Source organism: Talpa occidentalis, unplaced genomic scaffold (assembly GCF_014898055.3).
Source record: "Talpa occidentalis isolate TD23 unplaced genomic scaffold, MPIMG_talOcc4v2.1 talOcc4.5, whole genome shotgun sequence".
Classification (NCBI taxonomy): domain Eukaryota; kingdom Metazoa; phylum Chordata; class Mammalia; order Eulipotyphla; family Talpidae; genus Talpa; species Talpa occidentalis.
Genome location: NW_023604861.1, coordinates 83,839,271 through 83,854,567, shown reverse-complemented (window position 1 = coordinate 83,854,567; position 15,297 = coordinate 83,839,271). Strand labels below are relative to the sequence as shown.

Below are 15,297 nucleotides of genomic sequence, written 5' to 3'. Positions count from 1 at the left end.
AGATTTATTTATTTATGCACACAAGAACTGAGGTACAGTCCAGAGATGCAGGCGGTGAGAGGATTCACCAGAGACAGAGTGGCGAACAGAACAGGCAGACTGACTGAAATACACTGCTGAGGGGAGCAGTAGGCGAGGCAGGAGATACCTGCCTTGCCATGTGGAGATTGAACTCATGCTGCAGAGGCTGTGGATTGATTCATAGTGCAGTGCTTAACTCCCTGCGCCACCAGGGAAGCCCCTGTTTAAGGATTTTAAACCATTCTTTTGGGACTGAAGTTCCTGTATGCTAATGTGTTTCTGTCTGCCTATCTTTGTTTGAGGTTGCATGGTATCTCATCACTTTTATTTTCTGTCCATGTGTTCTATTTTTTTGTCTCTTTATATATACTGACATTCTTGCTTTTCTTATACTTTCTTTGCGCATGTTGAGCTAGTTCAATACCATACCTTTCAGTTCTAGTAACTGCTATAACTTTAATGCCTTGGTATCTCAGACTTTAAGTACTTAGCCTAGTTCAATCATCAGTGAAATTTTATTCCTATGGCTGCTTCTTCAGAGTCTGTGGGATAAAGGGCAATTGAACAGTGATCAAGAGTATGTTCTAGAGCAGACTGTCTGTGTTCCAGTTTCGGCTCTCACCTTAATAAGTGTCTTTGGACAAATTAATTGACTTTCTGTATAAAATGGGAACCATAATTTCATATATTTCATGGGATTGTTGTGAGGATTAAATGGACATGTAAATTACTTAGAGCAGTGCTTGGTACATATAAAACACTCAATGCATATTACCAGTTAGTAAGAAAAAGTTCTGGGCATGTAAACAAATATTGTAGGGTCTAGTACAGAGATGGGGATTTTCAGTTAAGAAAAGTTAGAACCACAAACAAAAGAGATCCTGCTTACATTTTAGTATAGAAAATTGATAATAAATAATAGAAAAATTAATAAATTAATCATCTTAAATGATAAAAGGTGGTGAATGTTATGGAGAGTAGAAAATTAACCTGGATTAAAGAAATCAGGAGTTTGATGGAGATTCAAGGTTGGTCTTATTAAAGAGCAACATCTTGATATGGTGAGTTATTATTGAAGAGGGAGTATTCTTGGTAGAGGTTAGAACTAGAGCAAAGGTATGAAAGTAAAGAAATTGACAAGTCTAGGGAATAATAAGGAAGCAAGGATAGCTGGAATGGAGTGAGCAAGGGGAAGAAAAACAGGCAATTAGTTCAGAGAGGTGCTAGGGGTTTGTGGCAAGCCATTGAAAAATGTTTGGCTTTCATTTTTATCAAATGTTGAGCCAATGCAGAATTTTTATTAGGAACCCAATAAGACATATTTCAAAAGGATCACATTGAATGTGACATTGAGAATAAACAATAAGATACACCAGGGAGATCACTTACGAGGCTATGTGATTTAATGGAAGGTTGAATAATCACTTATTCACCATGATTTAATGGAAGGTTGAGTGGTAGCCATGTAAGTGGTGATGAGTGATAAGATTTGGAGTGTAGAGCTAGCATGCTTTCCTAATGATTGGTTGTAAGGAAATGAGAAGGTTAAATGTTGAAGATAACTCAAAGATACTTTGATTTGAACAACTAGAAAATTGTTTATTTCCCATGAACTATGATGGGTAGTATTAGCTTCGGTTTTGGGGAAGATTGGGAATTTGGTTCTGGACTTAATATTTTTTTTTTTAAGATTTTTTAATTTATTTTTACAAGCACTAGGTACAGTCAGAAGCACTGGAGGGTGAGAGAATTCACCAGAGCCAGAGCAGGGAACAGAAGAGGCAGACTGATGAAGAAATACATAGCTGAGGGAAGCAGTGGGTGGCAAGAGAGGTCTGCACGCTATGTGGGCCCCTCGCTGGGGTCTGGGGATCGAACCGACCCGGCAGCTCGGCAACCCAGCGCTTAACTGCTGCTCCACCAGGCGAGGCCTGTGGACTTACTAAATTTGTAGTGTCTTTTAGTCATATAGTTTGAGATATTGACTAAGCAATTGTCATATGAGTTTGGAGACTGAGAGAGAGGTTTCACCTGGAGACAAAAAGATGGGAACATATAAATAATACTTAAAATAACCTGACTTGATATTACATCCAAGGAAATTAATAAAGATGGAGAAAAGAAAAACATAAAAGACTGAACCTTTGGCACTCCAAAATTAAGTCAGGAGAAAATAGAAACCAGCAAAGGAGTCTGGAAAGGGCCCACTTGGGAAGTAATAAAAACAAACAAAAGGAGAGTTTGGTGACCTGGAAACCAAGTAAAGAAAGTATATCAAGAAAAGGGTGTGGTTAACTACGACAAATGCTATTGATAGGTCCGGTAAGAGGAAAATTAAGAGTCACAATTGAACTTAGCAACTTGGATTAGGATGGTGACCTTGATAAGAGCATTTGTAATGGAATGATGGTAGGGACCTCCTGATAGAGTAGGTTTAAAAGAAAAAAAAAATAAAAGAATGAATCCTGTATAGAAGAATTTCAAATAATTGACATAGATACTAACCCCTCAAGAAGGTAGAGCTTAGCTAGTATGGAGGCTGTGCTTACTGACTTACTTCCTAAATGTAGAGCATAAAGAGAGGGAGAAAGTTACTTTGCGGTGCAGAAAACTGGCAAACACTGTCTTCATGAGGTGAAGGTTAACATCATCATTGGGTAGTCATGTCTATAGGATGGCTATACCTTGGATATGATTTGATCAAAGGTACTTCCTTTCTGTAGTCTTCCTTACAAAACCCATGATTGAACTCTAACCATGAGAAAAGCATTAAACAAACCCAGGTTGATGGGCATTCTACAGAATCTTTCTAACACTCCTCAAAACTTTCAGTGTCATAATAAACAAAGTCTTAGAAACTATCAAAAACCAGATGAGGCTCAGGAGACATGACAACTAAATGTAATATGATGTTCTAAATGGAATCCAGGAAACAGTATAGAATATTAGGGAAAAATCTGAATAATAGGTGATATTCATTTAAAATAATAATGTACTGATGATGTTGGTTTCTTATTTGCAGCATATATACCATAGTAATATGAAAGGTTAATAATAGGGGAAACTGAGTGAGGAGTACTTTGGAACTCTTGCAACTATTTTGTTAATGTAAAACTATCCTAAAAAGTATTAATTTAAATAAGAATATTTTCAAAATGGAAAGAGAGGAATTGGAGGCAGAAAGTGTATACAGTTCTTTCATGGAGTTTTGTTACTAAGGGAAGCAAGGAAATGAGGTGGTACCTGGAAGGGGAAGTTGGGTTAAGCAAAAGTTTTGTTTTGATTTGTTTTTAATAGGAGAAGTAAGAGCATGTTATTTCTGATGAGAATGATGCAATGGAAAGCAAATAGTGAGAAAGGGGGAATCTCTGGAGGGATGTCCTCAAGTAGGAGAGTTTAGAACCTAATGCACAGATAAAAAGAATGATTTCAGTTAGTGTAAACGTCATTTTTTGTTAATAGATGAAGATCAGAGTATGTGGATGCAGATGGCAGTGGTCGAGTCTGTTTTGGTGCAGGCTCCAAATACCCACTTTTCCCATTGAAAGAAAGGTTTACATCTGAAAGTGGGGTTTGAGAGCAGATATTGGGGTTGAAGGAGAGAGAAGGTATTTCTGGGCAATTGAAAAACAGAATTGATTCATGCTAGATAATGTGATTATTTGGTAGTATTAACTCCCCACTTTGGCTCATAGACAGGAAATAAAGTGAGCCTAGCCAGCATGGTTATATAATTTCTTAAGTCATATTTAACTGGAGATATAAGAAAGTCCATATAGATAATAGCTCTTAGAAATTAGGTATATGTTCATTCAATACTTTATTGTCATATTAGTATTTATATTTAATTATTTATAACTATGTTTTTATATCATATTGATGTTTTTATCCTAATTTAAGATGATGAATGATAATAACTTTGCTTAAATCCAGTAAGTAACTTGGGAATAAGATTTGAGATAATTTTAAAATGCATTTTCTTTTAAAAATAGAACATTTTGTTTTTACTGAAAACAACATGTCTTAATAAAGGTGTGAAGAGGGGTAGAGAAAAAGGAACATTTATATGCTGACCTGGCCTCTGCGGAAAACGGCATGGAGGCTCCTTCAAAAATTAAATAGACATACTGTATGACCCTCCAATACCAGTCTTAGGAATTTATCTGAAGACTATGAAAACATTAATTTGAACACCACTGTTCATAGAAACATTAGTTCATAGAAACATTAGTCATAGTCTTTTTCCTGGTCCCTTATTTAGGTTTTCTAAATTCCTGCTATGAGTGAGACCATCCGGTATTTTTCTTTTTCTTTCTGACTTATTTCGCTGAGCATGATCCCTTCTAGCTCCATCCATGTTGCTGCAAACTGCATGTGTTTATCTTTTTTGATTGCTGAGTAAAGACTAATTAATACAAAGTAAAAATAAAAATCAACAAGCAACTATAAACCAGAGACACACTATGAGGAGTGGAGGGACGGGGAGAGGAAGGACTAGGGTCAAAATAAGGGGGGGTGCAATTGTATGGGGAATATAACCAAAATGAAAATGCATACATTGTGCAAAAAATGAAAAATGATGTAAAAATTATATAAATAAAATATTAAAAAAAGAAACGTTATTCATAGAAACATTATTCACAACAACCAGAAACAACCTAAATTGACAGATGACTTGATAATGAAGTTATGGTAAATGTACTCAATGGAATATTTAATTTGCTATTAAAAAAGATGAAATCTTGCCTTTTTCAACAATATGGATGGAACTTGAGGTGATTATGTTAAATGAAATAAGTCACAAAGTGAAGGAGAATTACCGGATTGTTTCTTTCATATTTGGAATATAAATAAGCAAAACAAATGAACTCAACAAATACAAGGATAACTCATGTACTGTGTGAAAGTGAGGTGATTACCAGAGTAGAACAGGAATGGGAATGAGCCCAGACACTGCTCCAGGGACGGCCATGTGGCTCTCCACGCTGCTGAGCCCAGTCCTTGGTCACCTAGGTGTTCTTTGTTAAACTGTTGAACAGGAGTTTCTTTCACTGAGAATTATGAATTCGCCTTCCCAGTCTAGGGCTGAGGGAGGTCACTGGGGGATTGGTGAGGATAGGACCAGTATCTCTACCAGTCAATTGACTCTGGCCCTGACTTACTGTTTCTTGGTCTTTCCTACTCTTTCTAATGGTTTCTGGCGCCCTTCTTTTCTTTTCTTTTTTTTTTATTATGTGTATCAAACATATGTAAATCCTTTAAAAAATGTTTTTAATATTTTATTTTATATAAATTCTTACATCATTTTTCATGTTTGCACAATGTATGCACTTTCATTTTGGTTATATTCCCCATACAATTGCACCCCCCACTTATATACTTCTTTTCTAAGACACTGGTCCTCATGTCCCTAGCTCTACTCCAAATGTGGCTGCTCCCTCCAGATGCTTATCCTTGCTATTCCTGAGGAAGTGGTTTACTTAAGGATCTTGTTTGTCCACCATCTTCCAGCATGGATATAAGATTTCTTTTACAGATTTCACCAAAAGTAGAATGTTCTTTTTTGGCATGATTCGTATAGGTTATTTTCTGGGCCTGTAATATTATTACTGTTGATTTAAATGGAAATTATTTTGAGTGTTACTAGACCCAAAAAGTAACCTACCAAATCACACTGAAAAGGAATATTATTCTTTCAAATAGTTGGGGAAGGGTGTGTTTTAAACCTTTGCTCTTTCAGTATGCTGATTTGAAAACATCAATATCCTATAGAGAAAGAAAATAAATTACCAGTTTATTAATCTCAGAATATTAGAGAATTAGTTAAGTTTGAAAAGAAATTTTTCTTATTTGTGACGAATATATTGATAGAAAGGATTAAGATATAAAATTGATTAAAAAGAATATATATTATAGATGATAGCAGTATTATACCTTTGTGTTATGTAAGTTCTTACTCAAGTATCATTTACTGAAAGAGGCCTTCCTTAACTGCTCAGTCTCAAAATAGTCAAGAACTACCATCACCTTCAAACTAGTTATCCTCCTTGGGGCCTCCCTGGTGGCGCAGGCGGTTAAAGCACCACACCATGAAGCAATCCGCAGCCTTGGCAGCATGAGTTCAATCCCCGGCTGGCCAGGGAGCAACCCACATGGCACAGCAGACCTCGCCTGTCTTGTCCATTGCTCCCCTCAGCAGTGTATTTCAGTCAGTTTGCCTGTTCTCTTCCCATTCTGTCTCTGGTGAATCCTCTCACCCCCCACATCTCTGCCCTGCACCCCAGCTCTTGTATGCATAAATAAATAAATCTTTAGAAAAAAATCTAATTATCCTCCCTTCTATTCCCAGTTTGTATTATCACTTGACATGATTTGTGTATTTATATGGATATGTGTGAACTATAGTGTCCATGAAGCCAAGACTTTGTCGGTCTCGTGTATAATTGTGTACAACTGTATCCCAACTCCTAGGTATACAGTAGTTCTTAACTGATGAGAGAAGAGAAAGAAAGAAAAGAGATAGGTAGGTTCTTAGAGAAAAGTTAAAGAAATTCATTGTTCTCACTAATAATACCATGTTGAGTATTTACATTTTTATGATTATAAGGGAACATAAGAGACCTGACCAAATAATCAATGCTTTGCATTCACCCTTTGTTTTCAGTATAATTTAGATTGATGGCTACATGATTATATCCTGTGTTATATATCTTCTCCATGTCATTTGCCTGTACCCTCTGTTTTAAACAGCAATGATATTGCTAGTATTAGGTTAAAACATTTATTCTTAAGTCTTGTCAAATACAGATTTTGTACTAGATGTTTGAATTTGGAACAAGTAGTTCTATATTAATTTATTTTGCATGATTACCTAGTGATGGTATGAAATGAGAAGTTAACAAAGATTTTTTTTTTTAAGATTTATTTATTTATTTATACAAGCACTGGGTACAGTCAGAAGTGCGGGAGGGTGAGAGTATTCACCAGAGCCAGAGGAACAGAACAGGCAGACTGACCAAATACACTGCTGAGGGGAGCAGTGAGCGCAGCAGGAGAGGTCTACGTGCCATGTGAGACCCTCATCGGCGGCTGGGGATCAAACCGGTGCTGCAGAGGCTGCGGGCAGCTTTGCAGCCCAGTGCTCAACCACTGTACCACCAGGGGAGGCCCAGATTTTTGTACTCTTTCTCGGGTGAAATGAGATAAATCCTTTAATTCTTAAGGATAATTTGTTTTTGCGAATGAGAACTACTTTTGTGGTATTCAGTAATTTATATTCTTGAAAATTTAACAATTGGGAGGTATTGATGGTATGAAGAGGAGTGTTAATTCTTATTTTCTTGCTTTGAATTAGTCCTCTTGAAGCTTCAGTGTACTAAATTCTCTGCTTTTGCAAACAGGGAAAAATAAATTACAATATAAGTAGATGCATATACCCCAGAGGTGGAGTTTAGGCCTTAGTTTTGCGTTACTGAAGAAAATGAAGGGGTGTTCTTTTGTGGAGTTTGTCAAGAATACAGCATCTATGTGCTCTATATGATTCAGGCTCTCTTGGGGTGTTTAGAGCAGAGTTGGAGAAGTGACTTCCACTCTGTGCCTTCCTGATTAGATTTTCTCTGGTACTGGGAAGGAGAGAGAAAAAAAAATTCTGCTTTTTAGTAGTTTCTTACCTAAGTGACTTCTGTTAGCTAGTTGTGAGAGGTATTGTTTACTTTATAGTGCTTTCTTTTGGGGACAGTTTTCATTGAACTTTATATAAGAGATAACCAATATCTACTCTGTTGTTAGTTTCATGTCCTTGAAACATTATTAAGGACAGTTAGGATTGCTGCAGTGATATATTTTTGTAAGAGAGTGGGAAGTAGGGGTTAAAAATATCAAAGGAGCTCAAACTCTGATGGAAGTTGATATCTGAAATTGCTTTATTTCATCTTTAAGTTCAAAATTATCCCCAAAGCATCTGGCTTTACATTTGTAAATGCCCTTGTAAGGATTTTGGTTAGCTGTCATTCAAGAGTAGAGATCACTTAGACCTCATTAACAGACAATATTCCCTCTGAAAATGACATGGTATCTACTGTAATCCTAGAGTGTTTTAATAGTCTATTCTATGCTCAGCAATGAAACATTTCAAAAGTGACTGACAGCCAATTGATGTAATTCATGGTGATCTTTTGTGTTGACAGATCTTTAAAAAGTCATGGGAAATTACTACTGTACCCAGTTAAGCTGCCTCTTTTTATTTTTTTTAACTGCCAATATCCTGTAAAACAGGACAATTTTCTCTTTGACTGCCACTGTTTTTTATTTCAATAACATGACATGATTCCTCCTTATTATTAGTATTTCTTTTGATAGATAGAATGTGTTCTCTGAAGGTAATGCTAATTTTAAAATAGAAATTCTTCAGTTCTTCAAATTAACTCTCTTACTTTTCTGTCTTCCACATCAAGACAACCTTGCCAGTAGCCACCTTCCCACTCAGGAAGAGGAGTGATTTAATTTAGACAATTAAAATTATTATAACAATGTTAGTCCTCCTCCAAGGGAGAAACACATTGAAAAGAAGATGGTGATGAATTGCTTATTTTCGTGGATATTTTCTCCTAGAGCTCTCTAAAATTAAAAGACATTTGGATAATGTTATAAAGTTATAATGACATTTGGATAATGTTATAAGGAATAGTAACTGTCCAAAACTCACTTTCCAAATTTTAACTGTGGAATGGATGGAAAGGGACTGTTGTTAATATGAATTTATCTGTTGAGTTGTAGGGAATGACATAGTGTCCCAGTGATACCCACTCAAGTATTATACTAATGTTTTAGCATTGTTTTGAAATATCACTTGATTATAAAACCTTCATCTTTAGTTCCAGTTTCCTCTTTGTGTCATCTACCCACTGGTTCCCAGTTCACTATCTTGTTAGACTAAAAGATGTGAGTTCATCCATTGCCTATACACAAAAATTCCCCCTTGCCATAAACCAACATAGTCTATTGAAAATGAAAAGTTAAAAATGTAGAACAGAGAGGCCTAAACAAGGTTTCATTACATTTTCTGTTTGCCTTTATTAGACTATGTGGACTATAAATAGTTTTCAGAGTTGAACTAAGTAATTAAGTACCACTAATTTTTCATTTTCTTTTGTTGTTTACACAGTAAAGTCAAAGTATGGAGAGGTCTAACTGATGGCAGACCGAGAAACTGATTTTTCAGCAGCTACTCCAAGCAAGGGCTGCCATCTTATGTTTATGTTAAAAGACACTGTCAGGGCCTCCCCTGGTGGCACAGGTGGATGACCACCATGCTGTGAAGCTGCCCGCAGCCTCTGCAGCGCCGGTTTGATCCCGGCCGGCCAGGCGAGGGTCCCACATGGCGCGGCAGACCTCTCGTGTCTAGCCCGCTGTTCCCCTCAGCAGTATATTTTGTCAGTCTGCCTGCTCTGTTCCCTGCTCTGTCTCTGGTGAATCCTCTCACCCTCCTGCGCCTCTGGCCTGTACCCCAGTTCTTGCATAAATAAATAAATAAATAAATAAATAAATAAATAAATAAATCTTTAAAAAAAAAGACACTGTCAGAAGTCTCTTAGATGAGTCCATAATTTGAAGTGGATAACTTGAATTTGAGACCTACTTCCATTTAGGTTATGGCATCTAGAGAAACTCATTTTATTTTTGTTACTGTTATAGTAAAATGGAAGTGGTAATTTTGCTCATTTAATTTAGTTGTTCAGATTGCTGGGAAGACATTTAGGAGAATGAATTGTGAAGTGCTTTACAAAATTTCCACCTATGTAAACAGTAGTAGTTATTTTTCCTCTTTCTCCTCTCAAAATAATTGAGAAATGACTTATTATCTTACCAATACTGTCTTTAAGGATCTTTTTCTGTAAGAAAAGGAAATAGTATTAATAAAGGTACATTTAATCCTGATGATAACACTGTGGGTTAGAAATTTTTATTGACATATTGCAGATGAAGAGACAGGCTTTATTATAACAATTTGTAATTTTAGCCCCTGGTTTCTCTAACATCAGCATCATATCCTTTCTTCTGTAAATTAGTGCAGTTTATCAATATACTATAGTCTATTCCAGTGTCTCTCTGTTCATCAAGCCTAATTCTGAAACTTCTTGCCATTTCAATTATTCTTATTCTTTCAGTGTGAATTCATTAATTTAATTCATTTGGTAATTATTTATTGTCAGTACTATGCTAAACATTTGCAGTTTTATTCTTAGTCTAGTCTTTTTAAGCAGCAGAAAACATATTTAAAGTAGAGTGACAAGTGCTTCTATAATGGAAGGAAATAGAATTTTTTTTAAGATTTATTTATTCATACAAGCACTGGGGTACAGACCAGAGGTGAATGAGGGGGAGAGAATTCACCAGAGACAGAGCAGGGAGCAGAACTGGCAGAAGGACTGAAATACACTACTGAGGGGAGTAGCGGGTGGGACAGGAGAGGTCTGCTCTGCCATGTGGGTTGCTCCCTGGCTGGCTGGGAATCAAACCGGCGCTGCAGAGGCTATGGACATCTTCAGAGGGCTGCGCTCAACCCACTGCGCCATGAGGGAGGCCCCCAAAATAGAATATGTTTTGAGAGATCAGGGAAGGCTACTAAGTAGAAGTAATGCCTAAGTGATAATTCAACAGATGTTTTGTACTGTAAAGATGACTTATGCCATTATGCCTTTTGTTTTTCTTATACCAACAGATTCATATTGGGCCTTTCATTCTGGGGTGAATAGTCAAATGACTCTTACCCTTGCTTTTATTTTCTAGCTTGTTCAGATTATTATCAATACAACACACTTGGAGAAATCCTGTAAGTACTTGGAAGAATTCATCACCAATATCACAAATGTGCTACCAGAGACAGTCCATACCACAAAGCTGTATGGCACTACAACTTTTAAGGTGAGACATCCCTACAGTACTTTAAAACTGCTTCTTGGGTGTCCTCTCTAGCACAGATAATTTCTTCTATAATACATTATTAGTGTGATTTATAAGGAAGCTTGCTAAGAGAATAGAACATGAATGTCCTCACCTAAATAAACAAACAAACAAACAAACAAACAAACAAACAAATAAATAAATATGTGAGGTAATAAATGTACTAAATAATTAAATGGTAGGAGTCCTGGCAATCCTCTTGCTATATATTTATATCAGATCACCATGATGCACATTTAAAATATTTTATAATTTTATTTTAAATAGAGCTGAAAAGAAAAAGTGAAATGTCCAACCCCCATTCTTTATTATTTTTACTATTTTTGTATTTTGTATTATATTTATTAATTATCACTATATTATTTACCCATGTGATTAGTTCAGTTGCTAGATGAGTTACACATTCATGGTGTTACTATGGATTGTTTCAAATTACATATAAATTACTTAAAATGAAATTCATTATACTTCATATTATGTTGGTATCATTACTTTCAAACTTTTCCAGAATATCTCATTATATTAATATTGATGCTCTTTTATTGAGGAAAGGGGCTATTTAATAAATTGATTATGAAAAAGTGACAAAAACTTTTTTATTTTTTTTTAAATTTCTTACATCACTGTTCATTTTTATATAGTATTTTGTTTCTCCCCTCAGGTGTAGTCCCTACATTCCTCCCACCACTGTAACACCCATGATCCATCACCATAGTCCCTTGTGCTCTTCCTTCCCCTGTTTAGTACCCTCACCAACTCCTCCCCTGCTGTATGCCTCAGAGGTATGGTCAGTTGGCAAAGTTTTGGAAAATATGACAAGAAATTTAAGAGCTTTAGGATGACAGTAGGAACTATAATTACTCTTAAATCTTGGCATTATTGTGGGGCGTAGGTAGTGATTTTATCAAAATACATTTCTATTTGATTTACTATTGAAGCCAAAATTCTTCAGGAAAGAAAATGTAAAGATAAAGAGTTAGGAAGTTAGAATATAAGGTTCATTTATAATTGTCTATCAGATAGTGTATAGGAAGCACATAATGCTACTCTTTCCTTCACCCAGTTCAATTTTCTTATTTCTATGCTTTCCAAAATTATGGTCAGAAATCCTCCCAAAGGGTGGCTTGTGTATTTTGTTGTTGCTCCAGCATTAACATTGCTGAGGGAAAATGAAAGGCAGACAGGAAGCCATAGGGGTTGAACAGCAAGTTAAATACTTAGTAAAAGAGAAATTCTGGAGACCACTAAAGGTCATGTTGACAGTGCTTATTGGAAACACTGATTGCTTAAAACACACTGAAAGTTTATTTTTACCAAGACTGTTTCAGACCAACTAACCCAGAACTTGGTATAAACATGGAAATTATAACAGCTACATGTTGTGTATTTTCCTAAGCTACTGTTTCCAGAAAACTTTCCTTTACAGATGGAAACCTTTATGTTGGAAAAGGGGCAGAAAGGATCAAAAGGTCTTCAAGGTATTTTCTGGCAGAATTCCCTCTTGTTTCCATTCTTTGTGACATAGTCAAGCTGGCATTCTTAGGTTTCCTTGTTCATAAGAATTTCCTCACTTTTACGAATAGAATGAGGTATTTATTAATTTACTCCATTGGAAATATAGTTTGTGTGTGTTCTAGGTGACAATCTGGTAGACTTGAAGAGAGAGAAAATTTTTTTAGTTTTTGGACTTAGAGTTATGTTCTATAGGGAAGACAGAGACTTAAAGTTCTATAAAGAACTATGATAAGTACCAGAATACTTCATCAAATATATTCAACCCTGAATGATTATGTAAGTTTTTGTAAAGCATTTACATATACCAGCCCACTTATAGGTATCAACAAAATAAGTGATTCTTATGACTACAGAGTTTGTATTCTAGAGGGTTGAAAGATGTTATTAGACAAAAAAACCTAGGAAGAAAAATGAAATGCAAAATGGAATCATTTGAACTCCTGATAGATAAGCATTCCAGAGAGAATAGTACAATAGAAAGCACTGGTATTTTCAAGGTATAGCAAGGAGCGCAGTCTGTCATTGGTGGGAGGACAGGTAAAAGGTGAGATCAGTCAGGACTTCGATCATTTCTGGCCTTGTAAGCAACAGTAAATACTTTTATTTTATTCTGAAATGAAATGTGAATTTCATTAAAAGATTGAGAGTAGTGGTGATGATATGATTTATGTTTTAATGGATAACACTGGTTCCTTGTCATAAGTAAATACATTATAGATCAGTAAAAGTGGAAAAGAGGATCCAATTTGGAGGCTATTGCAATAGTGTATAAAAAATACTGGTTGTTCTGACTATAATGGTAGGGGTGGAATGAGTAAGAAATAATTTTGATGGTAAAGATGGTAGATTTTACTACTGTACTGGCATAGGGTTATAAGTGCTATAGTAAAGTCAAGGATAATTTGAAGTAAACAAGTTGGATGAATAATGTTGCTATTCACAGAGACCAGGATCAGTGAAGGAATAACAGATTTGGACATATTAAACCTGAGCTATTTAGTAGTCATCTGCATAGTGATAGTAAATTGACAGGGCAAATCATAGCTCGAGCGAAAAATTTATAATTCATCAATGTTAAGATGTTACTTAATGCTGTGGGACATGCTTTCTTCTGGAAATTGCATATAGAGAAAAAGTGTGAGAATTGCACTACAAATCAACACGGACAGGTCCAGAAGAAGAAATGCCAGGCCCAGATAAGAGGAATTGAAGAAGACACAGATATATTGAAAAATAGTCTGAATTTATGGATTGGAGAAATTAATATTGTTAAATGTCCATAACACCCAAAGTTATGCACAGATTCAATGCAGTCCCTTGCAAAATTCCAGTGGCACTTTTCAATGAAATATTTGTATATCATCTATCTGATAGGGGGCATAATATCCAAAATAAGCAAGGAACTCATTCAACTCAATAGCAAAACACAAAACAATACAAAAATCAAATAAACCAATTTAAAAATAGGCAAAGGACATAGATATTTTTCTAAAGATGATACACAGGTGGCAACAGGTACGTGAATATGTGCCCTGCAACACACAAAATGGAAATCAAAACCACAATGAGATAGCACCTCACATTTGTTAGGGTGTCTATTATCACAAAGACAACAGATCACAAATGCTGTCAAGGACTTGGGAGAAAAAACAGACCCTGTAATACTATTAGTAGGAATGTAAATTAGTATAGCTGTTATGGAAAATAGTATGTTGTTCCTCAAGAACTAGAAAATATAGATTGGGAAGGTAGAAATAAACCTGATTTTGTTTGAGGATGACATGATCATCTAAGTAAAAATGTCAAAGAATTAACCAAAAAATTACTGGAAATATTAAGTGAGTAAAGCAAAGTTCAGGATAGAGTTTAATATAAAAAAAGTTATTTGCTTTCTTTTAGCAAGCATTTAAATAAAAAAAATACTATTTACATTGACACAAAAAAAGGAAAACTAATATATGTGCACACACACACACAAGTTCTATATGAGGAAAACCTGTAAAGCTGATGAAAAGAAATAAAAAAAGAAAGATCTAAATAAATCGAGCTACATTCCATATTCATGGATAGGAAGACTCAATATTTTATCACAGCAGTTTTTCCCAGTTGATCTATAGATTCAATGCAAAACCAATTCATATATCAGCAAATCATTTAGTGTATATTAATGAACTAATTCTAACGTTCATATGGGAAAGCTTAACACCCAGAATAGTCAATACAACATAAAAGGTGATGAACAACATTGGAGAACTAAGGCTACCTGACTTAAGACTTGTTATAAGGCTACAGTAATCAAGACTGCATAATAATGACAAAAGAATAGGTAAAAAATCAAGGGAACAGATCAGAGAGCCCAGAAATAGACCCACAAAAATACAGTCATGTGCTATGTAATAGTGTTTTAGTCATTGAGAGATCATACCTATGGCAGAGGTCCTTATATATAATCTAGGTGTGTAGTAGGCTGTATCATCTATGTTTCTGTAATTATACTCTATGATGCTCATACACCCCCCCCCAAAAAAAATCACACATTTCTCAGAACTTATTCCCATTATTAAGCTATGCATTACTGTATGGTCAACTAGTTACCGATAATAGCAAAGTCAGATTAATGGAGAAAGGAAAATCTTTCAACAAATAGCCTTGAAATAACTGAACATCCATATAGTAAAAAGAAGAAAACTTAATGCAGACACAGATCCTACACTTTTCATAAAAATTGATTTAGAACAGATCATGGATTAACATGTAAAACACAGAACTATAAAATTACTAGAAGGTAATATAAGGGGA

The 15,297-nt window shown here is 35.4% G+C and overlaps 1 protein-coding gene across 4 annotated transcripts in view; it reads left to right on the top strand.

The window, feature by feature from the left end:
- Positions 1-15,297, top strand: part of EXOC6B (exocyst complex component 6B) — a 586,102-nt gene that overhangs the window by 328,172 nt on the left and 242,633 nt on the right. For 3 of the 4 annotated variants that reach the window (XM_054701727.1, XM_054701728.1, XM_054701725.1), the window contains one exon: positions 10,810-10,944. The exons of the other annotated variant lie outside the window; for it this stretch is intronic. In XM_054701727.1, the coding sequence (XP_054557702.1) occupies positions 10,810-10,944 (135 nt within the window). The remainder of the gene's footprint in view (positions 1-10,809; positions 10,945-15,297) is intronic. 4 annotated transcript variants of the gene reach the window in all.